Below are 25,685 nucleotides of genomic sequence, written 5' to 3'. Positions count from 1 at the left end.
GGGGTCTGACCTCAGTTCCTATTTATACCCTATCCTCAGACTACTAGTCTTCTTTTTTAATATATTTATTCTTTCACAGCCCAATGCTGTTGCCCAACATGACTATCTCTTTGTTTAATTTAGACTTCAAGATTCACCTCATTTTATCTTTTTCTTAAATCCCTGTGCCTAAACTCCTCCCCCATACATACTTAGTTTGTCCTTCCATTAGTAGTACTTAACTAACAAGAGTTAATTGTATGTGATGCTTCTTCCTTACATAACCCATGATCCTGTTTCTGATGGGGCTGGTTAAAGTTTATGATTCCAGTGGGTGTCCTAAATTTAAACTTGAGGCCAAGAAACAGCAGAGACAAGCTTTTCAGAAACCTAGGAACATTACCATTAGGTTCAAATTTGAGATTAAGGAATAGGAAGAACTGTCACGTATAAATAATCTTTCTTCACTGCTTCCCCCCACCCTTCATTCTTAGTTTGAAATTACCAAAACATTTTCCAGGAGACATTAGCTCTTAGCTACATCAGCCTAGAGCTGGTAAGAAATGGACAATGTCAAAAAATGCTTCCATCTTTGGAAGAATCTTTGCAAAAGAAAAAGATTCTTTTTTATATTGAGGCTGACAGCCAGTTTTGAATTTTTTTATCAAAAGTAAAACAGTAATGTATTATAAGGTAACAAACTTATTCTTTTTATTCCATGATACTTTCTCACTTGTTCACTTCTTCAGAGGTTCATTTTACTTGTTCATTTTATTTATCTACTATTTTTTGAGAGGCTACCTTGAACAATGCAAGACAATTATTCTTTTTTTCTCAAGCAAAGCAGTTTAGACAACACAGTAGATTGAGTGATTCACATGTTTTTTTTAATTGCTGAAAGCCCTGACCATACAGGAACAAGAAAATATTCATGTAGCATTGTCTCCCAACAGTGCATCGGCAAAACTTGTTTTCACATAACACATTTCTGTGTAATCATATAACAAACCATTCTGATTGAGTTCAAACATAGGAAGTAGGTTCTTTCAGTAATATTTTCTGGTTCCGGGAATCTATACCTTTCTATGAACCGACTGGGAGTGTATAAAAACCTGCATGTTGACACAGGTGTCTCTTTCTCTTCTATCTTCTGCTTGTCCTCCTTTCCATGTCTCTCTATAAAACAAATCCAGAGGTCTACTAATTTCCCTATTCCTAACAGGTTATGTACAGAAGAGCATGCCATTGAGGGTCAATGCATGTTGCCATAGGAAGTGACCAAGAAGAAATTAGAATGTACAGAGGAAGGAAGAGTGGATGCAAAGAGAACGGGGCTGAGAATGAGGAATCCTGGATTCTGGTCCCTTTGGCCCTAACTAACCGGTCTAACTAACTGAGAAGAAGGGGAGTGGTGATGCAGGACAAGATGAAGAGCAGTGGCTTCAGAATTGTAAGCCCTGGGTTCAAAATACACTTGGGTTGAATGACCTTATGCAAGTTATTTAATTCCGTGAGCCCCAGTGTTCTCATCTACATGATGCAGAGAATATCTTCTTTCCTATGTGGTCAGAGTGATTAACTGAGATCATATGTGAAAGTACTTAGCACTCACTACCTGCTCATTTTTTGGTGCAGAGAAAAATGACCAATGACAGGCTTAGAAAACATGAGAGAACAATTAAGAGGAGGAAGTTTATCTTCCTCCTAACAAAGAAGACTGCGGGAGGGCATAAAATCTGTCTTCCTAAGGGAGAGTTAACTAAATGTGTCCCCAGAAGGTAGGGTGGAAGCCAACAGGTGGAACATACAGGCAAGTTCTCTTGGAGGGCAAAGCCAGGCTGAGAGGTGGAGCAGCCCCACAGGGCAATTAGCAGTATTAGTGCTCGTACCCTGGCAGGATGGGCCTGGTGTCTAATGACCACCAATCTGGTGTACAGGGGGAGATATTTCTGCAGGGAGAAGCAGATTCTGATGGTCACCCTTTACTTGACTCTGTCCTCAGTTTCTCTTGAGCCACCTATGGATTATTGCATTCATCCTCTGATGTCACTGTGAGCTAGGGAGTAAAAAAAAAAAGGGTTTAGTTTTATGCAAGATGGATTTTGCAAGTGTTACCACTGGAGATGAGCCTTTTTAAAAATCAGGATTTTTTTTTTTTTTTTTTTTGGTGAAGCACCATTCTCCCCTCCTCAAGCATATTTGTTTCTGCTCTGCTTATATGGCCCAGAGTTTTCTTTCAAGCCTTCATTCTTGATGTCATGGGACTTCCAGAACAATGTACTTCTCTTCTGAAAACTTCATCATGTGAGAGTCACTGCTTACATGGGTTTTGCTCCCCTCCCTGGGGGTCTGTAGCCTTTGATTCAGCAGCAGCTGTATGGGAAAGAGAAGATGCTTTCTGGATGTTCCTCACAGCCCAGTGAATTGGGAAAGAAAGTTTTTGGTATCTAGGCTTTATTTTAACTTAGTTCAGGAAAAATGATGAGATAAGGGCTACAAACCCAACTCTTAACTCTGTTACCGTCAAGTGCTTAGGGTTTTGGTTTCTCTCCCCAGCTTAAATTTTGGACAATTGACAAGGTGAGGAACACTGGTTTTTATATATATGGCATGGCAGTGATAACATATGGAAAATACAAATTAAGCACAGTCCCCATATGAAGCCCTCAAATTTCCCTTTTGTGCTACTGTTCATAATGCTGTGTTTGTTCCACATTTCTCCTCTGCAGAGTCCTGCATTCTCACCAAGGCTCATAGTAATCTACCTGAAGAAGAGAATATTCTCAGTATACTCCTGAGATAATCATCTGCAAGACCTGGTGCTAGAACCTAGGAATAATATAGATTTGATATTTCACCTGTCAGCTCTAGAGCTAGGTTCTTATTAAGGGGGGAAGTGGAAGCTCTCTCCTCTTCCACTTGGGTTTATTTAATTTCCTCAAATACAGTACTTTAGTGGCTATTTGAAAGGCAGGTGCTAGAGATACAAAGCACTCAGAGAACCAAATCTTATAAATTGATGTGGGGGAGCAAATGTGAGCAGGTAGGGATTTAGAACAGTGTAATTAGCACTATGACCAAGGAAGTTGAGTGCTATGGAGCACACAGGAGGGGCACTGACCTAGCCCTGTGTGGTTAGGGAAGGCTTCTGTGTAGTAAGTGACCATAATGGAGACCAAAGAAGGAAGGTTGCTCCAGGAGGAAAGAACAGAGTATGTAAAGGCATGAAGGCAAAAGGAACTGAAAAAGTTTAGAATGTTGGAAGCCTAGGGAAAGGGGCTAGGAGAGGAAAGAGGTGCTAGTTCACAGGTCATGTCAAGGATATTTTAGCTTCAGTTAAACCAGGCCACATATCCTAACAGCACCTTTAGCTCTAAACTCATCAATGGATCAATCCACTGATGAGTGTAGCAGCTCCGTGGTCCAGTCACCTTCCCAAAGCCCCACCTCTGAACACATGAGATATTTTGGGCACATTCTCCATCTAAACCATGACATCAATGCTGCAGTGGTTTATTCAGACAAAACTGCTGGCAAATGCTGGTCTCACTTAGTAGGAAACACATCCCTGGGCCTTTCTCTCTTCATTGGAAAAAACACAGATAAAATCTACATCAGCATCTTTGTGAGCATATGTGTAAAGTACCAGTTGTGTAGGAAGTGCCCAGTAAACATTTATTCCCTTCTATTTTCCTGCCCTTTCTTAGAATTGTCCATCTCAGAGTAAATCTGGAAATCTTATAGTCCTTACAGTGCCTAATACATCTGACTCACTTCCTCTCTGCCCTTGTCTCCTGCTCTCCTGGCACACTGCTGTAGCAGCACTGGCCTCCTTGTGGCTCCTTGGGCAGCCAGACACACTCCACCTCAGGACCTTCTGATATCTGCCTGGCTTGTTTCCTCATCTCTGTAAAGTATTTGTTCAGGTGTTACCTCCTCAGTGAGACCGCCCAAAACCACCCTTCAACTCCCGGTCTCCCACATGATTATTCTCCTCCTTCCTCAGATTTCTTTTCCTTCAAGCTCTTATCACTTGACAACATGTTACATATTTAATTATTTAAATTTTTTATTTTAAAATTTATTTTTCATAATTTAGTTTGATCATATCTCTTTCCAGTAACATGTAAGTTCTACAAAGACAAAAGTTTTTTTTTCTTCTCTCTTATTCATGGCTGCATTTCCAGAGCATAGACTGGTGGCAGCCTCTCTATGAATGAATGAGTGAAATGTTTACTGAGCTCTCAGCTCAGTGTCATCCCCAGTAGTGGAAGCTGCGTGAACAGCAGTCCTGAAGCACCTTAGTTGCTGTCTGAGCACTCTCCTGCATCTGATTGGGTAGTAACTCCTAGCTACCCAATTAGGAAAGGATTCCAACCTTCACTTCTTTGGAAAATGAGACTATTCCCCTTTGCCTCACTCGTAGGCTACCTTTAGGGAAAACTTTTAACCCATAAATGCTTTTGCACTTAAGCATGGTTAGCTCGTGGTTCTGACTGAAGATGTGGAAACCATCACTGCCCTCTTCAGCAACTCTTCCCTTTACCACTGCTGGACCGCTTAAGTTGTTTTTCTCCTTTGCTATCTTTCTGTCATCACACTTGAATTTCAAAACCGTCTCAAGCAGGGTGTGATGGCATAAGCCTGTAACCCTAGCACTCAGGAAGCCAAGGCAGGATTTCAGTGAATTGCTACACAGTGAGCTCAAGGCCAGCCTGAACTACCTAGCAAGACTGTCTCAAAAAGAAACAAACAAAACAGCCTCCTATTGAACCACAGGCTGTGTAAATCCTTGCTAGGGACAAAGTTCTTGGAATGTGGCATTTACCCATTATCTTGTCAGCCTTTGGACTCTGAGAAAGTTATTGTGCATGAAAGGAAATATCGATATATCTCCTAGTGGTGCTATTTGGGTTCAGTTCATTCATTTGCTCATTTATAGTATTTCTTCACATAGAGACTCACTGTCAAGTAAGAGAGACTGAGAGCAGACAATTAAAAGCAGGGGAGATATGGATATGGAAAAGGGTTTTGTATCGATCAAGTTCTTGCTACAAATATGTTGTATAACAACCTCAAAACTTCAGTGGCTCCCAACAACAAATATTTATTTCTCAGTTTCCTATCTGAAGATGAGCTGGAGTGGCCCTACTGCAGGGGACTTGGGTCCAAGTCTGTTACTGGGAGGGAGTGAAGAGTTAGGAACAGTAATTTAATCTATTACAGCATTGAACTGTGGCTATGGAGGTTAGAGGTGGTAACTTTGATCTGTCTGGAAGGGTGGGTAGTTTTCAGGACAAACAAGCAGGCAAGAACGTATTTAAGTGCATGGAAAGTTTTAAAAGAGATTGAAGTAATGTCTTAATATTTTTTAAAGTAGTCACTGTGGGTAATATGCAAGAGCTGTATGAAAATAAAATGAAGGTCATCAGAGTATCTGTTCATGAAGCCCAAACTTCACAGGGGAGATCAGAAAGAGATATAACACAAACGAGATAAGGAAAATATACAGCCAAGTACAATCTTATTCACCTGGATGGAACAAAAATGTGAACTCAGAAGGGAAGCTGGAATATATTTTCAATAACTAGCTCTGGTACAGCATGCAACATATGTGCTATTTTTGTTTTGGTTGTTTGTATTTTTGTTTTTTGAGGCAGGGTCTTCCTTTGTAGTTCAGGCTGGCCCTGAACTCACTATGTAGCCCAGGCTGGCCTCGAACTCACAGCAATCCTCCTGCCTCAGCCTCCCAAGTGCTGGGATTACAGGCGTGTGTCACCACACCTGGTCATATGTGCTATTTTATATTTATTATTTTATTTAATCCTTAAAATCTGTGAAAAACATCCTAATGTTAAGTACAAATAAACAAACTGAGTCTTAGAGTTGTCAATAATTCACCTAATGGTTTAGAGTTAGCAAGTCATAGGGGGACTACTTCCAAGTAATTCTGTTTGATAGGAATTTATTCATGAACTTCACTCACTAGTGTACACACTTCATTCTCAAGTGGGACTGTTTTCAAATTTACCAAACGTGTGATTTTGAATATCTACTATATGTGCATTACTGTATTTTTCAAAAAGAACCTGGGGCCTGGAGTAAATATCTGAAGCCCATGTGGCGTTCTCAGGTCTCACCTTCTCATTTCACATGTGTTTAAGATACCTCAAAGAAAATGGTATTCTTGCCTGGTATTCTTGCTTCTTGCTCAGAAGTACTTGAGTTGGATGGTGGGATGTTTTGAAATTCTCTTCCTTTTCCACAGTTTATATTACATACCAGCAAACGTTGATAAATGAATGAAGACTAGCTTGGTAGGTTCCTTTAGGTGCAGCAAAGGTTAGAGGTACAAATGGGTGAATAATTCCTACTGTTTTGCAAATTACCTCTACTTAATACTAATCACTACACATCACAGATACTCTAGTGGAACTTTCCTACTTAGGAAGAAGTAAACATTTAACATTTTTATTTCTGGTTTCTTGTTCCTAATTACTTGACAACTGGAAACACATTTCTCTGGTCTTACTGACCTTTAGCTTGCATTTTTAGCCAGAACTTATACAGAACTAGTTCCTTTCTGCAGCCATCCCTTTCTCAGCTGGATTGTTAAACATTGACAGAAATTTTTGTGTACTCTACATCTTGACCATCTGGAATTGGGTTGAAGCATATTTCATGACACCTTACCGAGTGCTTAGAAAGCCAGCAGAACTGGTTTCTCTCATCTCAGAGAGCATCTTGTATGGTCATTTAAAAATCTTGTAATACTGAGCAGTGCTTATAAGAACTGCCTCTCACTCTCTTGTGTTTGCTGTCTCATGATTCCCCAGGTCAGGGATGCTCTGATGTTGCCACCTCTCATCAAGTTGATCACAAGGACAGAGAGAGAAGACTGGACCAGAGAGGAAGTGGACTGGGAATGCTGCCGGGGGCACAGGAATCACAGTATTCTCCTGAATGCCTCTTCTCCATGTCATTGCATGGATGTTATTTTCTCATGGCAAAAGGCATGTAGGAGTTTGCTATCTACCATGCAAAACTATTGCTGTGTACAAACAAGACTTTTGCCACAGAACTGAACAAGATATTATTTCATTCCATTTTTGCATCTTTTACTCTCCCTGCTTGTAGTCTTAGCTGTTTAGCCCTGGGAATTTCAAGCTACATTTGTTACTATTATTTTTGTGTACACTTTTCAAAATGATTGACTTAAGCTTTCTGACGGAAGAGGAACAAGATGCCATTATGAAGGTTCTCCAGCGGGATGCTGTCCTGAAGAGGACTGAAGAGGAGAGAGTCAGGTAAGAGGCCACGGGAGTCCTCAGGCACAAGGGAAAGAAGAGGCGGTCCAAAAGAAAAAGACTTTTTTATTTTCAACCACAAGTAGTAGTTCTGACTTGGAGCCTAAACTTATGGGTTCCAATTTTAGGTTCACTTCCTGTTACAGAACTTTTCCTCCTTGTGCCTTTTAATTTACTCCATTGGCCTCTGAACAGAAATAGAGTCTTGACTAAAAACAAGCCAGGTGCAGTAGTGCGTGCTTATAGTCCCAGCTACTTAGGAGGCTGGGGTGGGAAAATCAGATGAGTCCACAAGTTTGAGACCAGCCTGGACAATATAGTGAGAATATATATATATATATATATAAACACATGCATGCTTCTACATCCATATGTACATGTAGATATTTTATATCCACATTTTAAAATGGAATTTCTTAACTGAAGCATGGAGTAAACTTTTTTTAAATTTCCAAAATGTTTAAAAGTAAGTAAATTCAGGAATATCTTCACATTTTTGTGTACTTTCTGAAAGACTGGAATGAGACAAGCTGGCCTTGAACTCACCATTCTCCCACCTTGGCCTCCTGAGTGCTAGGATTGTAGGCATGCACCACTTCCTGTGGCTGGGATTGATTTTAACAGTAAAAGTGAAAGTGTTTTCTGAATGGAGAGTGGTGGCACAGCTGGAATGAATGAATGAATGTGTTCTCTGACTCAGGCAAATTTTCATTTGACTTGAGTTCCATAAGGAGGTGTGGCACCTTTGACTCAATACCCTTGTTCGGTGGAAGGCAAATGTTCCAACCCAACTATTCAGCATTCCTACCACTTCCATTCACCTTGTGGTAGAAAGAGCACTAGATCAGACATAGTCTAGGCCCTGCTACTCACCATCTAAATCTTGGGTTTTGAGAACAGAGAAAGACTTCTTGAATGTGAGTTACTGGTACTAATTTTGTGGTCTCTATCCCAGGTGTTATACAAAAGGACCATAAACCATATGCTTATTCCCTGGGGCACAGCAACCATGAATGCTGGATATATTTCCCATATTTTGACTAGCAAAACATGGACTTTTTCCAAAAGAACATGCTAAAATCCTCATTAAGCACTATAGAATGGATGATTATGGGCACTGATGATAACTTGTGAATAGGTAGTTAATAAGTTATAAAGGTCTTAACATACCTTTTATTTCTTATGCACTACGAACCCCTGCGAGGTGGAGTAGGATAGAATTACCTCATTTGTTATGGGAGGAAATTGGCTTTGAGATAGATCAGGTGACTTGTCTGTGATCACACCACCAGTGGGTGTCAGAAATGAGATTTCAATCCCAGTCTTGAGGTATTCATTCTCTAATTCTACCTCCTCTCTCTGAGAAAACAATGACAGGCCATCCTGGGATCTGGCTGGCCAGTAGGGGTTGGCTGTCAAAGTGTGAGCTGTTAATCATGAAAAAGGGATCACACTCTTTCCTATAAGTCACTTGTGATGCCGCTGATACCTGGGTGGAGTGCTGCTCCCTGTTTTCAGGAAGCTTGAGCAGTTTCCCCAGGAGGGACAGAGGATCAACACTCAGCTAACCAGCAGAACTTCTTGGTAGCATTAATGCTTTACCTGTTCATAGTTTATAAAGCCCTTTCATGAACATCTCTCTTATGTTTCTCATAACAACCCTGAGATTGGCAGGAGAGGAACTGTTACACCCATTTAGGAATAAAGCACCAGCCAGGCTAAGGCACAGCAAAAATGTTGTGAGTCCTTTCATAGTGTTGGTTTTGTAGCCTCTCTTCTGGTCAGCTATTCCTAAGGGTGCTTTAGCAGCTATGGAGAGTGCTGTCCTGGGTTTTTTTTTTGGTTTTGTAACAGATGATTGGAAGAAGCCTTGAGATGGTAAGAAATCTAGAGCAGGTCAAGTCCCAGCTCCCTGTCTGGGGTACTCATTGTGCACCAAGCTCTTCTTATGGACTTGGCCATGGGCAGGTCAGAACCCTAGGAGACAGTGTGCACCAAACAAGGGCAAATAAATGTGAAGTGATTGCTTGTGAACACTGGTGGAGCCCAACCTGTGGCCCATTCCACACAAGAATCTTGTGGAACTGAGGAATTTCAGGGATGGTTTTGAGATTGTTATGCTTCTGGACTGGTGGAACCAGAACTGGGTCTCTGGTCTGAAAATGCTACTCCATGTCTTTTGCTTACCAACTCCTTTGCCATCTCTCCTTTGCCATTCCTTGGCTGTTTGTCCTTGCCTCTTCCATCAGATAAAGCTCTGGAAAGGAGTTGTTTTGGTCCATGTCAGTAATTCTACAGACAAGAAAGTAAAGCCCAAAGAGAGGAAATGACTTTCCTAGGATCACACAGCTAATAAGTGCCAAAGGCATGATAAGAAAAGTTCTTCATCCATTGCTTTTCCCTTTGCCTTATGCTGCTTATTGCTATTTATCTTCCCAGAGCAACAGTAAGTTCAGTTATGGCACGGGGAAAGAACCCTACTGCATGGACCTTGGCATCAAATCCTATCTCTACCACTAATCAACTAGGGTTCATTGGGCAAGTTATTTAGCCTCTCTGAGCCTCAATTCAGAGACTGTGAATGATCACAATATCAAATTCAAATGTTTAAAAGTCAGGATTAAGTAAAATATTTCTTGATTTTCCTAGCACATGGTAGATAACAGAGAGGTTTCATCCCCTTACCATTTCACCTGTGCCTTTTGAAAGGACAGAAGACTGTAGTTAGTAGTCTGAGTCCTTAGCAGGAAATTACTTCTAAAACTCTACTATTTATTGGAGTAAAATTAAATTGAATGCCTGTTAAGTACAGGGAACTGCTCTGGACAATGATGTGAAGAAAATTCTAGGGTGAATGAAAACATGATCCCAGCCCTCAAAGATTTTACAACCTGCCGGCCTTTATCCATTTAATAGATCATCAAATGCAAATTTAAAATCTAAATTTTGTTTCCCTAACATAATTTTACAAGGCTCCAGTTCTTCTAGTTGGCATATGGCTTAAAAATACCAATTGTGTAATCATAATATTAGCCTAAGAAAAATATCATTAGAAAGACAAACCTACCACTAAAATTCAGACTGTTCTTTCAGATGCTAATTTTTATGGACTTGGAAGTACAGTCCTCCTATAGCCATACAGACAACACTAATAGGTTATAGCACTGCTGCCTGCAAGACCAGATACTGCTTCAGAACCCTGACTTTCAGTAGGGCATCAGTACTTTCAGTAGGACTTTCAGTAGCTGAGATTTAGCATTCAAATTGAAATTGCTTGCTATTTTTGATATATCCACTGCTTTGAATTGCTCACATCTGGCCTCACTCAAGACAGTTTGGAGGTGGTCTAGTTTATTTATTATCTTCCATCCTGATTTTTATGGATGAAAAAAAATGAGTGTCTCCAGAAGTGTCCAGTTCCCAAGTCACTCAACATGTTGGTGCTAGAATATCAACTAGGACCTAGGGAGATACCCTCTATTGTATCTCTGGGGTACAGTTGAGAAGTGACCGTTTCAGGTCACTGTTGCCACCCCTGTTCTCTTTTATATTGCCTCTGTACCTATAGCCACAAGTGCTGTACCCAGCTCAGTCTGTGTCCCTTACTCCTAGGCGGCAACATTTCACAGACCAGCAGGGAAACAGACCAGAACCCTCTCCCTCTCTACCTGTCCCTTCTCTCCTCTTCCCTTTATCTTTTTCTCCCCTTTTTACCCCCTTCCCCTGCCATCTGTCTATTGGCTTGGTCTGTCTCTCTTTCCCACCCTGTCTTTTAAGGAAACACAGCCATAACGCACACATATAATTTTAGTCATTTATGGTTTGAAAATGACACACTCTAGAGGTGTTTTTTCCTGTGCTTTATGTCACACTGCCAGCTGGAAATTGTGGTCTGTGCACCACACCAGCCCCAAGCCCCACCCCCTAAACACAACAACCGCATCTACAGTGATGGATGCTTTTGCAGTAGATACCATCTTAACCACCACATCTTATAAGTCTCAGCTGCCTCCTGAAGACCTAGATTGTTTTAAATGAAAGAAGTTGTCATTGAAGAACTGACTTCCAGGACCCCTGATGTTTTCTGTCAGAGCAAGGGGGAATGGAACCCTCATTTATGAAAGGTCTGCATTGCACATGGAACATCACATACATTTTCTCCCTTCTTATCAGAACATTTTAGGTGAACTATTCAACAGATGAGGAAATAGGGTGGAAGAAGGCAAGTGCCCTGCAGACTTAGAGCCTTGCCAATCTAACTCCTAAGCCTGTGTGCTTTCTATACACTGTGCTGCTTCTCAGCAGATTGTGGGATTCTATGATATGTTCACATCTAGGGATTCATTTCTTAACTTTTTTCACAGTAAAAAAGTGTAGTTTATTTTGTCTCCAGATATGTTGGTTTCCAAATTCTCCATAGAAGGTTGAGTTCCTTGGTATAAAGAATGAAGTGTGGTCACCATCTTAAAACCACAATCATGTTTGATCTCTGAGGCAGGTTGTGGTAGTGGAAAGAGTCGGGGTCGCTCCCTATCCCAGCTCTGTGTGCCCATGGACAAGTCTCTTGTCTGGGCCTCAATCATTTCATCTAGAAAGTGAGGCCATTTTCAATTACCTAAGATTTCTTCCAGCTCTCACATTCTAAATATCTAAGAATACTTTCAAGTCACACCCAGAATAAGTCTTGCCCAAAATATCCTGGGTGATTAAACAGGAACAAACGGAGAAGGCTATCGAATGGATCCACCATCTCTCTGGGCAGCCTGCTGATCTTATCATCCATGATTGGCTAGATAATATCAATCAGGTCCTGCTCTGAAGTTATATCTGTTTATACTGAGAAGCTGGAAGCTAGGGTGTACACATGTGAGCATGGTGATGGTGGTGAAGGATGGAATAAAGTGTTGAAATCGGTGTGCCAGGATGCACTTCTGTCTTTCTTCTCTTAAGTCCTCACACTATCTGTGCCCTGAAAAGAATTGACAGTGGCAGTTAGAGGTATAGATTGAATTTTTATGTACAATTTCACACGTATGCCTGGTGTGTAATAGGGAATTTGTGAATGAACAAGTGAACAAATAACCAGATAGAACTTAGATACATCCTTTACATGCAGAGAAGCACAATGGCCATCTTTTGTAATTAATTAAATTCTTTGTATATTATGGTAAAAGTATTAAATGATATAATGCATGTTGAGTGCCAGATGTGTGATTCAGTACAAAGCAGAGACTGTGTAAGTGTAAGCAAAGGGAAAGGGGAAATGGATAGGAGAATGCCCTGGGTGTGCATTGCCTGGAATGCTGGCAGGACAGTGTCCTCTCTAGGCTGAGTGCCCCTCTGCCTTCACTTCTGCCCACCCACCCATCTGTGTTCTTTGAACATCTTCTCTATGCTCAGCTTTGTACTAAGCACAATGTGTGTGCGTGGAGAGGATGGTAAAGAACAGAAAGTGTCAATCCCCCAAAATTTACCCTTTTCCATTTCAACTAGGTAATGTAACTATTGAAAGGCTAGTGCTGATGTGGTTGGTGTTATTACATCCAGAGAAAATGAAATGCAAGACCAACATGCACTAGTAGAAGAGATTTTAATGGAATTTTCTAATGATCTACATCTTTACAAAACTTCGTCTTTGACACCACACATATGACATCATCTATAAAATATTATAAGTAACCAAGACAGGAAAAGACAGTGATTATTAAACCTAGTGGTGATAACCCCCATTTAATCAATATTACCTGGGTGACTGTATTTGTAATCTTATTGGTTGGTCATGGTTTTGTCCCACCTCATGCCCACCTTGTAAATTTCCATTGGGTCTTATAGTTTTGTCCCACTTTGTACCCGCCTCACTACATGGCTTTGCTGTATAAAACATCTTTGTAGAGTGGGGTGGGTGGGCAACCTACTTTCTGGTCCCCCTTCTGTCTCTCTTAGAAGCTTTCTTTTTCTCAATAAATTTTTCCTACTCTAAAAAAAAAAAACTAGTGGTGATAATCATGTTAGGAAACACAAAAGTAGCATCTACTAAGTTTTAAAGAATTATAGTTCTTTTTCCACTTTGAAAAAAAAAAAAAAAAAGGAGCCAGAAACCCTGTCCTTACCCTCATGGATACCAGCATTTTCAGGGACCATGTGTTTACATGGGTCTGATGCACACAGCCTGCCCATGTTGTGTGTTGTTTGGGCTTGCAGCTGGTCATTTAGGCAGGAACAGATTAAGAATTGCACAGGAACCCCTACAAAGTGACTTCTAGTTTAGCAAAAATAAATTAACAATCTCATGAAGAGAAATTGGGAATTGTTATGCTACGACAGTTCACAGTCTCCTTCACTAAGAATGCTGACAGGTACCATATTTTATGGTGTTTTTTTTCTTGTTCTGATGATAGATGAGCATATCCTGCCTCATTAGAATACCCTGCCATTGTGATGGGGCAGGGCTCACTGAGCCTCAGCAGTGTCAAGATCTTGATTATCTCTTGCCTGACTTAGACTAGGGTGACTGTTAGACTTAGTCACTCAACAAACAGTTACTGGGTATCAGCCCTGTGTCAGTCTCTGTGCTATATGCCAGGGTTACAACACTGATTAGATGTAATCCTTGTCTTCAAGGAGTATGCACAGTTGACAGATTAGTGAATGAAATGGATATGCAAACAGATTATTGTAACCTGATGTGGTGAGTGCCTAGGGTTAGGTGCTGTGGAAGCTTGGAAGAGGGCAAAGAGTACCCTCCTAATCCTGAGCTGAAGCTGAAGGATGAGAAGCAGCATGTTGGAAAGAGAAGCAAGGGAAAGACATCCTGAGAGACTTTACATTCACTGGTCTTCCCCCAAGATCCAGGCACTGTTAAGTACTTTCGTGCAACACTTCAGTTAGCTATCTCAGAAGTCCTGCTTTTTGAGAAGTCCTCATTTCTCCCCATTTATATAAGCAATGAGACTGAGGCTTAGAAAGGCTCAATTGCCTACTCATGGTCTCAGGTTGGAAGAATCAGAACTGGCATTTGGATGTAATTTGGGAAGCCTCCAAAGCCCATATTCTTTCTACTATACTTTCCTGCTTCTGGCTTCTACAGGAGTCACAAAGAGCAGTTCGAAGGACAATAAGAAGTTAAGTGTGCGAGTAAGTAGGGTATGCTAAGTCGAGAAAAATAAATCTGAAGTAGTAACTTAAAGCCAGGTGTTCAGGGGCCCAGTGATACTTTACCTCTGCGAGCACTGATTCAGTGCCCTGCCCCAAAGAGCTCAGCTTGCTAGGGAGAAGTGGAAGGACTTTCCCCTTCTGGAACTGAACTTGGACTTGGTCCTGTTGGGAGCAGAAGGCAAAGCTATACCAGTAGCCCAGCAGGGCTTGTCTGCTCTGCTCAAAGCCTTAGGCAAGGTGAAACCACTAGAATTGTTTAATAAGAACCATACTCTCTTTGATGACTCAGAACAATGAAGTGATAATACTGTCCTTGTTAGAATTTGGAAATGGGATACCATGACAATGCATGGGCAGGCTTGTGATTGGACATTTTTATGATAGGGTCATTTGTTCTTAGGTAATTGGGAGAGGAGAAGAAATTCCAGCAGAGTTGACATTAACTAGGCATGGTTGGGAGAAAGACATTTTTGCTAGACTTAGGATGACTGCCCCTACCCTGGTTTTCACTATTACCGAGTATACTTGTATGTAGCCCTCACACTCAGCCCTGCTATCATGTTGGCCCCCTCACATTCTCTGGATAAAACAATTAGATTTGCTACTTTAGGAAGGTTTTCATATTAGCACAAATGACCATCATAAAACTCTTGGACTTGTGTAGTACATTGTCTTTCAAGAGTTCAAAATTTCCTTAAGGCTTTTACTCCACTTTGTTCTGAGTATGTCTCTATTAATAAGAAAATATAGATTTATGCTTCACGTTTTATTAAGATAGATGCAGAGGCCAAAGGACTTATCCATTAGAACCATGTTTTTCTAGTCCATATAAATTAGAGAAGTTTTAGAGCAGCACGGCTATTTAGGTTTTAGCTTTTCAGTAAGCATGAATGATTTGCAACCCTTACAAGCAATATCTGCACAAATGGAATTTGCCTGCACATTCTGCTTCTGTGACTCAATCTTTCTTGATTCTCACCTACCTTTTTCTGTGGTCATTCCCTTAACATTAAGGACTAGGGACATCATGTCCCCTTCCTTCACAAGCTTCCAAGAACGCCTCTGATAAACTCATTTCACCACAATGGAAAGGACTGATGAACTGGTAACTAACTATCCATGGATTATTTACACAGTCTTTATTAGATACCAGGCATGCTCATTTTACATGTATGATTAGTTTATTTAATTCTCAAAATGACCTCAAGAGGTAGGTTACAGTTGTAAGCTCCTTACCCAACTTGCTTTGGAACCGTAGACATAGAAGGCTACAAGAAATGAATCTGCTTTTGAGAAATTTCAGATATCATCTGAGGACCATGGCTTAAGTCTTTGAATTAAAATGTATATATTGGCCTTAGCTTCTCTGAATTTTCAATCAAAGAGGAACATTTGTTAGTCATCTGGGAGGTTTGTGGTGTCTAAAATACTGAGAGTTTCATTTTGCCTGTATGTTTACAAATTTATCTATGCAGTGTCACAGTGAACTCATTTATTTACTGAGAGTTCTCAACAAAGTAAAGCTCTTTTCCTTTTGTAGACATTTGCCTGAAAAAATTAAGGATGACCAGCAGCTGAAGAATATGAGTGGACAATGGTTTTATGAAGCTAAAGCAAAAAGGCACAGAGAAAAAATCCATGGTGCAGATATCATCAGAGCGTCCATGAGAAAGAAGAGGCTTCCAACGGCAGGTGAGATGATTGAGCTGAGTGCTCATAGCCAGCATTTCTTTGGGAAGGAGGAATGGGGAAGGATGTCAGAATCATTACTGAAATCTGCTGAGGGAAGTCTTTCAGAGGTATGCTTTGTATAATTTATTACCCTGCAGCTCAAAATCCCCCTGCCTGGGGTTTGGATGGATGAGGGCAGGACCAAGTGACTCAGTGTAGTGTAGGGGAACACAGGAAGTTCTTTTGGGACTATGGTGAGTTGCAGTAGCATAGATATTTGGGATTTGTCAGAGGTCTACAACCTCCTCTTTGGCTTTTAACCCTGGAAATTCAGAACCTTATGAGTAAGGTGAAGGTTTAGACAGAAAGAGATCAGCCTTCCTGTTTGATGGTCTTGACAACTGGTATTTTTTTAATCAACCAAGTATATTCTTTAAGGGACCACATAGGTAATTTTTTGAGGAGTTATTTGAATTTTTTCAGTTTATTAGATATTTGCTGGGTGCCCCTTCTCCAACTCTAGGTTAGTCAGTATAAACCCCTGTCTGGGTCTAGCCTGTGTCCCATAAGGAAAATAGCTATTCCCTTTTGTGCATCTATTGTAGATGTTCATTCTTTATTATTTCTAACTGTAGCAGCCATCTTGTAAGACAGGTATTATTTTTCCCATAAGCTTTCTTGGATAAGCTGGGTGTTACTTGCCCTAGATCATATTGTTGACAAATGGCAGAGCTGGGATTTCAAATCTTTCTCAGTGCCACACTCCGTGCAGATAAGGGCTAATTGCTTTGTGTGGACAATCTATTATATTCAGCTCTCTTGCTTTTCAAAACCACCTAGACCTTAAGAAATCTTGGAGGGTACTGTTTAGCACTGTGGACTCCATTTTGGAGTTGAAGAAATGAGACTGCTGTGAGAGGATACCACGCTGGAATGTATTTCTCAATTGAAAGCCCAAATATTGCTTCATCTTCTTAACACTGATGAGTCTTTTTTTGGCACATACTTGTTATGTGGCCTTAGGCGATTTTCTTGAACTCTTTGTTCCTCAACTTCCAAATTTTTAAACTTGGAAAATTGTTCTTATAGGATAATACATACAAAGAACTCAGCACAGTGCCTGGTAGTCAGTCATCACTCCAGTTTATGCTAAATTAGCAAAGAGGTTCAGGTAAAGAAAGAGTATCGGGTATTCAGAGGCAAAAGAGGTTATTTCCTCAAGAAGGATCACAGAGGTTTTATGGGGCTCTGACTTCTGGGCTGAGTTTTGCCCTGTATGTAGAATTTGGATGTAGATTGTGGGGGAAAGAGAATGCAACAGTCTAGATTAGAATCATGTGTTCCCCCTTGGAATCTCAGGGCCAAGCATCCTGTTGCATGCATTGTAGATGTTTGAGTAAATGCTTGTTATGGATGATGCTTCTACCCCAACAAATACTCCCTACCCTGCATATCCCCTGGTCATACTTCAGTCCTGACCCCAATTCAAATCAGATTAACCTAGAGGCAGCCAGAATTTCCCACTAATGGCCTTTTGAATTACCTGCACATTTACACCCATGCTCTTAGGAAACTCTGCTTGAGGACAAACTAATGTCATGGGAATTTACTGATTTTTCTTAAAGATGTGATTATGCTCCAGAGACTCAGAGATTGCTTTGGCATTTGGAAGGCCTGAGGTTCAGGTTTGAGCCCTTAGTGATAGGAGCTAATAAGAGAATTTTGGATTGTGGAAGTAAGAGATAACCTTCCTGTCTGTTATTTCCTATTTCAGCTGGACAGAGTAAGGACAGAGCAATCAGGGCAAAGCAAAGCTGGGTGAATAATGTCAACAAAGATGCTTTCCTTCCCCCAGAGCTATCTGGTGTTGTAGAAGAGCCAGAAGACAAGGCAGCCCCTGCAAACCCAAGGTAAAATGGAGATTGCCAGGAGAGCTGCCGCTTACGGGTTTCATGGCTTGGTGCATTCTATGGGTAAAATGGTAGTCAAGAAGCACAAAGGCTGGACTGATGTGATAGGAGTGGGGAAGAGTAGTATGTGGGAGAATGCTGGGTCCTGATAAAGACAAAGCCTGAGCAGTACTTTTTCCCAGCTTCCAGCATTTCTAACAAACCTAAATCTTAAAATGTCAAAAGTGATTTCTTTCAGCACCAGCAATAGCTGTTTGTTATTTGTATTTTTATTTTTTTGTACTTGGGATTGAACTCAGGACCTTATGCTTGCAAGGCAGGTGCGGCGCAACTGAGCTAAATCCCCAATCCAGTAGCTGTTTTTTAATTTGACCTCTTTAGAGTAAGACAAAGAGATACTCCAAAATGTACGTAGGACAATGAGGTCCAAACTTTTAGGGATGAGTGCCCAAACTGCAACCCAAAACCCAGTTATTTATCGCAAAGTGCCAACACTGCAATTAACCTGAGTACTGAGGTTTTAGTTTAGAAAAAACAGCTGTTACCCAGTGCTTAACTTCTGGGGCAGCTTAGCTCATGTGTGGACAGAGAGGGCTCTGTATACCTGCTTTGGCATGTGTGTCACTGATATAGAAGTATAAGTCATTTCAGGAGAAAGATGAATTATGATCAGATTGTAACAGCCTTGTGCAGTGGAAGAAGTGGAGGCACAAGAACCAGACAGACATGAATTCAAATCCTAAGTCTGCTATATAAAAGCCATTTGACATGGGCAAGTCACTGAATCTTTGTAAGTGTATTTTCTTAACTATAGAGAGGAACAATAATGTATACCAAAAAGGATATGTTGAGAATTAGTGATAGATGAAGAATTGTTCCCAAAATTTCGATTTTTGTTTTTTTGTGTCTTCCATACATGTTTTCATGACCAATTAAAATGTACATTTATATGTCCTTTCTAAGAAGTAGCTAATTGTGGGACTATGTTACCATAGACCTTTTGGGCTACAATGATCTGCTTTTGGGTATTTAAAGATCTTACTGGTGTCTTATCTCTTCAAAATATGGTTGTTACACATTGGCAGAGGGAGAGTTGCATTTTATTTCTAGATCTTTAGTGAAGATCTAGACTGTTTAATTCAGTCTCCAATTGGGATGAAATAAATGAATTTTCTGGTGAGACAGCAACTGAATTAGACTGCAAGGTTGAGACACCTGTGGAGCAGAGCTATTTCCAACAGTAGAATAAGTAATATTTACTCTATTAAGGCGCCTATTAAATACTTATCCATTTCCCAGTTGTTTCCCATAAATGATGGGCTTCACTCTTTCCTCCTAGGACTATTTGTAAAGCTCTATTTTATGTTGAGGCCATGCTGGCCAGCAAGTAAAGTACCTCAGTATTCCCTCCATCTTCCTTAATTTGAGTCTAATAATATAATTTCCATAATTTATGCTATTCTCTGTATTCCTTGTATGACTTCAGACATGTCTTTCGGATCTTATCTGTAAATTAGAACAGGGTTTCCTCACTAAAATGTTATGAGATTAAATGAAATAAGGTATGGGAACCACTTAGCATTTCTCAGGAAGAAAAGTGTCCGTTTCCAAGTGGCATTGTAATGTTATTATTACATGGATAAAATGTGTTGCCGAAGGCAAAGAGATTAGGTGTAGCCAACATGCTTTGCTCATTTGGCCAACCCTATAATATGTGGCATAGATGGTAATCACTCGAACTGTAGAAGGAGCTATTTTTTACTTCCTGCTTTCCAGGTCTGAAACCATTACTTTACTCCATATAAGTTCCTACAGTGTTTTTCACTTATACTTTAACCTTTGTGAACTGGGTGTGTTAAGTGTATTTTGGGGCCTGTACTTTTAGTCTAAGTGAATTTCAACAGAATGACTCAATACCTGTCAATATTTTCTTAGCCAGGAGTCAGGAGCTGAAGAGTGTGAGGCCACAGTGGCTGCATATTGTAGTTTCTAAAGGAATTTTCCTCATAGGCTTAGTAGTGAGGTTCTTCTTACAGTTGTAAGCACATTTCTGTGGGGTCCTATGCATGAAGAATTAAAATACTGAGTACCTAGAACATAGTTAAACATTGACAACTACCTGCATTCTTTGTGAGCTCAGTTTTGTTTGACCTGTAGCACAAGGAAACGGAGAGAGGTGGATGAGCAGAGAATAAGGTTCCCTTTAGAGTGGCAAAGGGAAAATTCCAACACTTAACGATTCTTGTTCTAGTTATTGACTTTAAGCTGGGCAGTTTGGGCTGCACCAGCACTTTATAAAGTGTAGTAAAGGACCTGTTTCACTTTTACTTCAGATTTTTATGTCCGATCTTCATAGATTGATACCTTTTGTAGAATGTAAAAATTAAATACAGAAAACAAAAACATTGTACAACAGATCACCAATCATGTGCTATGATGTAAATGGTTCTCAACCCATACTCCCAATTTCTGTACTTATTGCTAATCAGTGATAAACAGATTATGGACTAGTACTGGTACACAAACCACACATGGATAGCGCATTGTGTCCCCTTCCCTGAAATGATTGTGTCTCCTTCCCTAAAATGGACTGACTTTTTTCATTTTCTACTCTTTGTTCTCTTTCTTCAAGACCACCGCTTTGAGGACTGGACCCTCTGTTAATGTATATTGTCTTGGCTCTGTAGCTGCAGATGGGCCATCCAGGCCTCTGAAAAAATGCTAGTTACTCTAATGTGTTCCAGGCTTCTGAATTTTTTTCCTCCTCCTGGCTCCTCTTCGTATACCCTTCCCTACCCATATCCCTTAGTTGTCTGATAGTGTCCTCCTTTTTTCTTAAAGGCATTTAACCTGAATTCACCCTAAAGAATACTCAGCTATTAAAATAATTTGAGCCTGTATGGATGGAAATGTTAATCTTTCCTTTTCTTAATGGTCACCTTACTGACCATGAGTCCAGATATGTTTGTGACATCCTAATATACAGCCCAAGAAGTCCTTATCATGTGGTATATAGCACAGATGAGTCATTACAACAAGACAGGTATCTGGTGTCTGCCAGGTGCCTGAATCCCATACTGTGCAGACTTTTCTGAGAACTCACTAGTGCTGATGGTTTCTAAAAGATTTTAGAATTATCTTGTCTTAAGCATCCTGATAAAGATCAGAATCTTCGGCCAGAGGAGGCAAATTCATAGGTAGAAAGAAGCTTACAATAGGTTTAGTAAGCATCTCAGTGACTTGATATCACACTAAGAAAACACTATAATAACAGATATCACCAGTTGTGGAAAGAATAGTTTTACTGAGGCATCAATATGCCTCATGTTCAGATGGGAATATTTGTGTTTGACAAATCTGTAGCAGGAGCTGTGTAGCATTAGAAGACTGTATGCCCACAAGCAATATTTTGCCTCAAGATAATATTGACTTGAGCTTGGCACAGCATATTTTCTAATTTGCTTCCTTCACTCATCCCTGAGCTATTTCTTCATTGGTTTATATATTCAAGCATCACTGGATACCATCACAGTGCTGAGTCCTAGAGGTGAGAAACAGTGTCACCCCTCCAAGGAACTCACAGTCCAAAGGGAGAGATCAAAGCAACAAAGACATTCAAAAAAAAAATCACTTGCAGAATTTCTTTCAGATTCTGTAAACATAACATTATCTAATATCTTAATGATCTTAATGAAGCAAACTAATTTTGTCTAAGTGCTACATCTAACATTGTGGGTCCTTTTTGAAGAATGCCTGAGAGAAGAAAGTTACAGGCCTTGGGTTGTGAAATTTGGCTTGCTTTGCAACTTAAAAAATGTTGTTATGTGGAATGCTTGGAGCATCTTTTATATTTAGGACACTTCCCTCTGGGAGGAGTCCTAAGAAACAGCAGTCACAAAGAGACTATATTCTCTTAGGAAAAAGAATGCATTTATATATATAAAGACCTGATCACATGATAGTAAAGAATGTTGGCAGGAAACAAATTCCTAACCCAAAGTACCAATAAAACATGCTGTACTAATTGAGATAAGGGAGACTCACTCCTAACCAAGATAATGCGGGAGATGAGATTTGGATTGGGCTTGCAGATGATGGCAGTAATTTAGATAGAAAGAGGAACCAGGGAATTGGTTGCTGGAAATGACAAAGAAGTAGGTGAGTTTCTGGGACAAGAAGTTGATAGAAATAAAAGAAGTGTCATTAAAAGTAAAAAAAAAAAAGAGAGAGAGACAGATGTAAAACTCACTGGGAAGGGTAAAACACTGAGAGTTGACTCTAGTCTTCTTGTTACAAACCACTGCTTTAGTCATGCAAGAAATCAGAGGCAGAATAATCTAGCCATTACCATGTTTGTATTTGGAGTCAGACACACCTGGATTCAGATCCCCCACTCTCACAAACTAATTTTATGACATCAAACAGGTCTCTTAATCTCTGTGAGCTGGAGTTGTTTTCATAAGGAAAATGAGGAGAAAGGTACATACTTCATAGATGTTGCAAGGATGAATTGAGAGTGAGATGATTGCTGCAGTGATAATTGCCCAATAAGACAGGCAAGCAAAGCACGATAGTATTCCTTGAGAGATGCAAAACTGCAGGGAAGCAGCTGAATTTTTGGACAGAGTTTGAAACATAAGCTTTTGTTTTAATATCTTCCAACTAAACTGATTGTAAACGGTAGCTAACCAAGTCGCTACCCTTTTTATCTTTTTTCCCTATCCCAAACACAAGATAGCCCAGTGAATACTGTGTTTCCGGTATTTTCATGTCTGTTCTGAGTCCTAACTGCTTTGTTTCTCCCTCTCTCTTGTTTCCTGAAGAGCATGAACAAGACCATTTGTTTAACCCCTAAATAATCTGTTGAGCTGTAGTTTGGAAGACCACACAAATTAAAATTGAAGCAAGACAAAACCCCACTACCTGTCTGCTGTTGCTATCCCTGGCAGTGGCTCAGTTGGCCTGCAGATATTTAGCCATTCACTAGTTATATACCAGGCACTGTGGGTGGATAAAGATGATCAAGGATTTCTTGATCCCATCCCCTAAGTTTACCATGTGTGACACAAAATGAGATTGCATAGTAGACATGAAATACATCTCTGGATAGAATTCCTTAAGCGAAAGACTGGTTTCATGTCTAAGAAAGAGGATCAACGTGATATGCAGTAAGGGCTATTGAGGCTGGGGCCAGAGGCTTTCATTTTTGATTGAGAGAAAATGATGTAGAGGCTTTAAAATTTAAAAAAAAAATCCTTTAGAGCTAGAGAACAAGAAGGTGAAAAGAAGGTGACAGGAAACATGAATGTTCCATGGAGACCTGAAACACCAGCAACTGACTGAGGCCCTCTGATTATGTGACTGCTGTATTTATTAAGGGACATCATACAAAATACCTGTACTGAGAAATAGAGCATAGAGTCTGCCATAAAGATCTTGTTCTTCAGATTACTCACTCGTTTATTAAAATGAGGAAGAGAATTTGCTTTCTAGTTCTGAGCTATTGGCTGTTTTTATTGTCTGGACACTGAATTCTATTAGTAACCAGGTTTCTTTATTAAATTTTGCTGCTAGATAACTTAATTCAAGTTTGTGTCTACCTATTACAGGAATAGAGAACTTTTATAATGTGTCCTTCTGTCCAAATTCTGGCTGCATAAGTTCCTCCTTTGTTCCCGACTCTTTCCCTCATATCCCTTCCCCTCCTTTCTTGCCTTCATGCAATCAGGCTGTATTTTACATACATCTAAATGATCTGCTATAATTCCTTTCTGGAACAAATAGGAGGGTAAAGAAAGGAAGAATGGCTTCCTCAAGGGTTCACCTTTCTTGAGACTTAACTATGCAAAAAGAGCAATTGAACTACATCGGTAAGGAAAGGAAATGAACTGCAGAAATATCTGACCCACAGGTTTATGACTTTAGTGACAATAATTTAGGGCAAGTGTCCATGGCTTTGGGGCAAACTGCTCTCTTTCTCAGGCCTTCAGTTCCTGCCCTGTGGGAGACAGCCAGTACTTTTGGAGGTATTTTCTAAACTCTTGATTCTGAGTGTCACTAAAAGAAGTAGTGCTTAACAGGGAAATGTGATTTTAGTCAATAGTGACTTCACCTCCTATGCCTCAGGCAAGGGCAATGGAGGAAGCAGTCTGAGCAGGTTATTTTTCTCCCCTCTAGGGACTCTATGACTCTTTCTTACCCTTCTTACTCATAATTAAAGGAGTGGTTGTTCAGGAAGGAGCCTGCTTGACTCATCTTTCCCCTTTCATTCTTGCCTTACTCTCACCCAGGGCTGCCCTGTCCCTAAGATAGGGAATCATAGTCTAGAGCAGTGATGGCGAACCTTTTAGAGACAAGTCCCCAAACTGCAACCCAAAACCTATTTATTTATCACAAAGTGCCAAACTGCTATTAAACCTGGATGCTGAGGTTTTAGTTTTTTTAAAAAAGCAACTCATACATTAACATCTTTTGTCTTAAAAGAAAACAAATAACACCCATGTCATAGGTTCCCAACCCTGGTCCAGAGAATCCTCCTTACTTCTCTAAGCCAGCTCCAGGCATCTACCCTCCCCCCATCTTCTGGATACTCTACTTGTCTTTACTCTTCCTTATTTGATTAAGAACTCACCTGGCCATCTTAGACAGTTGGGTTGAAAGGTCTCAAACACATCAGCCTGGGTGCATAGCATCTCTGGTCTGCTGACTTTTCCGTCTCTTTGCCAAGTCACTTGTCTTACCCTAGATTTTTCTGCAGTTATTCCCTATCTGAGTTAAGAGTAAGCACTGCCTTTCTGACCCTTCCTCCAATGGAGTTAAGCTCTATAACTTTGGGGCTTCATTTCAGCAATAAACTCAATTGCTCCCTTTCTAGCCTGCATCTGATCTTAGCTTAGTTCATTTCTACCAGTTTAAATTATGAACCTTCCATGTTCCTGGTGTTGTGCCCAGATCGCGAAGTCCCCAAAGACCACCAAGGAGCCGATTCCGATGCAAACACACGAGGGTCGTTTATTCAAGCTCGACCAGGGACTCTCAACCGTCGCCGACGCAGCGGGTCAGGATTGAGAGCCCCGAATTTCAAATTAGCTGGGTTTTTATAGAGGTTACAGCGAGGTTTGGAGATTTTTCACTTAGCAGTTACATGATTGGTTAACATTTAGCAAGCATGAAGTGTACATTTCTGATTGGCTAGGTTCATCGGGGGTTGAGGGGCGGTTACATGTAGGTTTTACGAGGGAAATGAGGGACAAAGGTTAGTGGTCGACTGTCACGTACTGATGGTCAGCAGACACACTGACTAATAGTCACGACCATTACGTACTGACAGTCAGCACATCTACAGATTGTTCTATGGATAGGGGGCCCGGAACGTTCTTTTCCTAGGCAAACAGATGGTTGAGTAATTAACTTAGGAACTTTGCTTCGTTACAGATTGTGTCTTTTGTCCCAGAGGAAGCACATTTTAACCATTAATTTGTGAGGACAACAGAGACTAGGGGAATAGTGGATTTTAGCAAAATGGAGTCGCTTTGGTCTCAAACTGGCCCTGGGATAAAAGTTTCAAGGCTGCTAATAGAAGTTTTTGTCCTTTCTCATGCCTGCCTTTCATTACTGTTCTGTTGTTGCCTTTCCTTCAGTGTTAAATCACCCCTAGGTCCTG

General features: G+C 40.5%; 1 protein-coding gene and 1 long non-coding RNA gene across 21 annotated transcripts in view; one reads left to right on the top strand and one right to left on the bottom strand.

The window, feature by feature from the left end:
• The window catches only part of Sytl2 (synaptotagmin like 2), a 122,452-nt gene that overhangs the window by 55,182 nt on the left and 41,585 nt on the right, over window positions 1-25,685 (top strand). For 14 of the 20 annotated variants that reach the window (XM_087212092.1, XM_087212089.1, XM_087212093.1 and 11 more), the window contains 3 exons: window positions 6,816-7,286; window positions 15,982-16,133; window positions 17,887-18,022. In XM_087212092.1, the coding sequence (XP_087068218.1) occupies window positions 7,186-7,286; window positions 15,982-16,133; window positions 17,887-18,022 (389 nt within the window). In that variant the 5' untranslated portion in view covers window positions 6,816-7,185. Of the gene's footprint in view, window positions 1-1,264; window positions 1,430-6,815; window positions 7,287-15,981; window positions 16,134-17,886; window positions 18,023-25,685 lie in introns of those variants that run through there. The other 6 variants (XM_087212094.1, XM_087212095.1, XM_087212090.1 and 3 more) reach the window with 2 other exon arrangements.
• On the bottom strand, window positions 1,426-25,389 carry LOC147827841 (uncharacterized). Its single transcript, XR_015451550.1, has 3 exons — window positions 24,654-25,389; window positions 9,474-9,578; window positions 1,426-2,035 (listed from the first exon to the last, which is right to left on the bottom strand). It is a non-coding gene; the product is annotated as an uncharacterized LOC147827841 (long non-coding RNA).

Source organism: Heterocephalus glaber, unplaced genomic scaffold, assembly GCF_053883595.1.
Source record: "Heterocephalus glaber isolate CG9 unplaced genomic scaffold, H.glaber_assembly_v1.0 deba00001429, whole genome shotgun sequence".
Taxonomy (NCBI): Eukaryota; Metazoa; Chordata; class Mammalia; order Rodentia; family Bathyergidae; genus Heterocephalus; species Heterocephalus glaber.
Note: the sequence above shows the minus strand (reverse complement) of the source record. Positions and strands in the feature narration are given on the sequence as shown.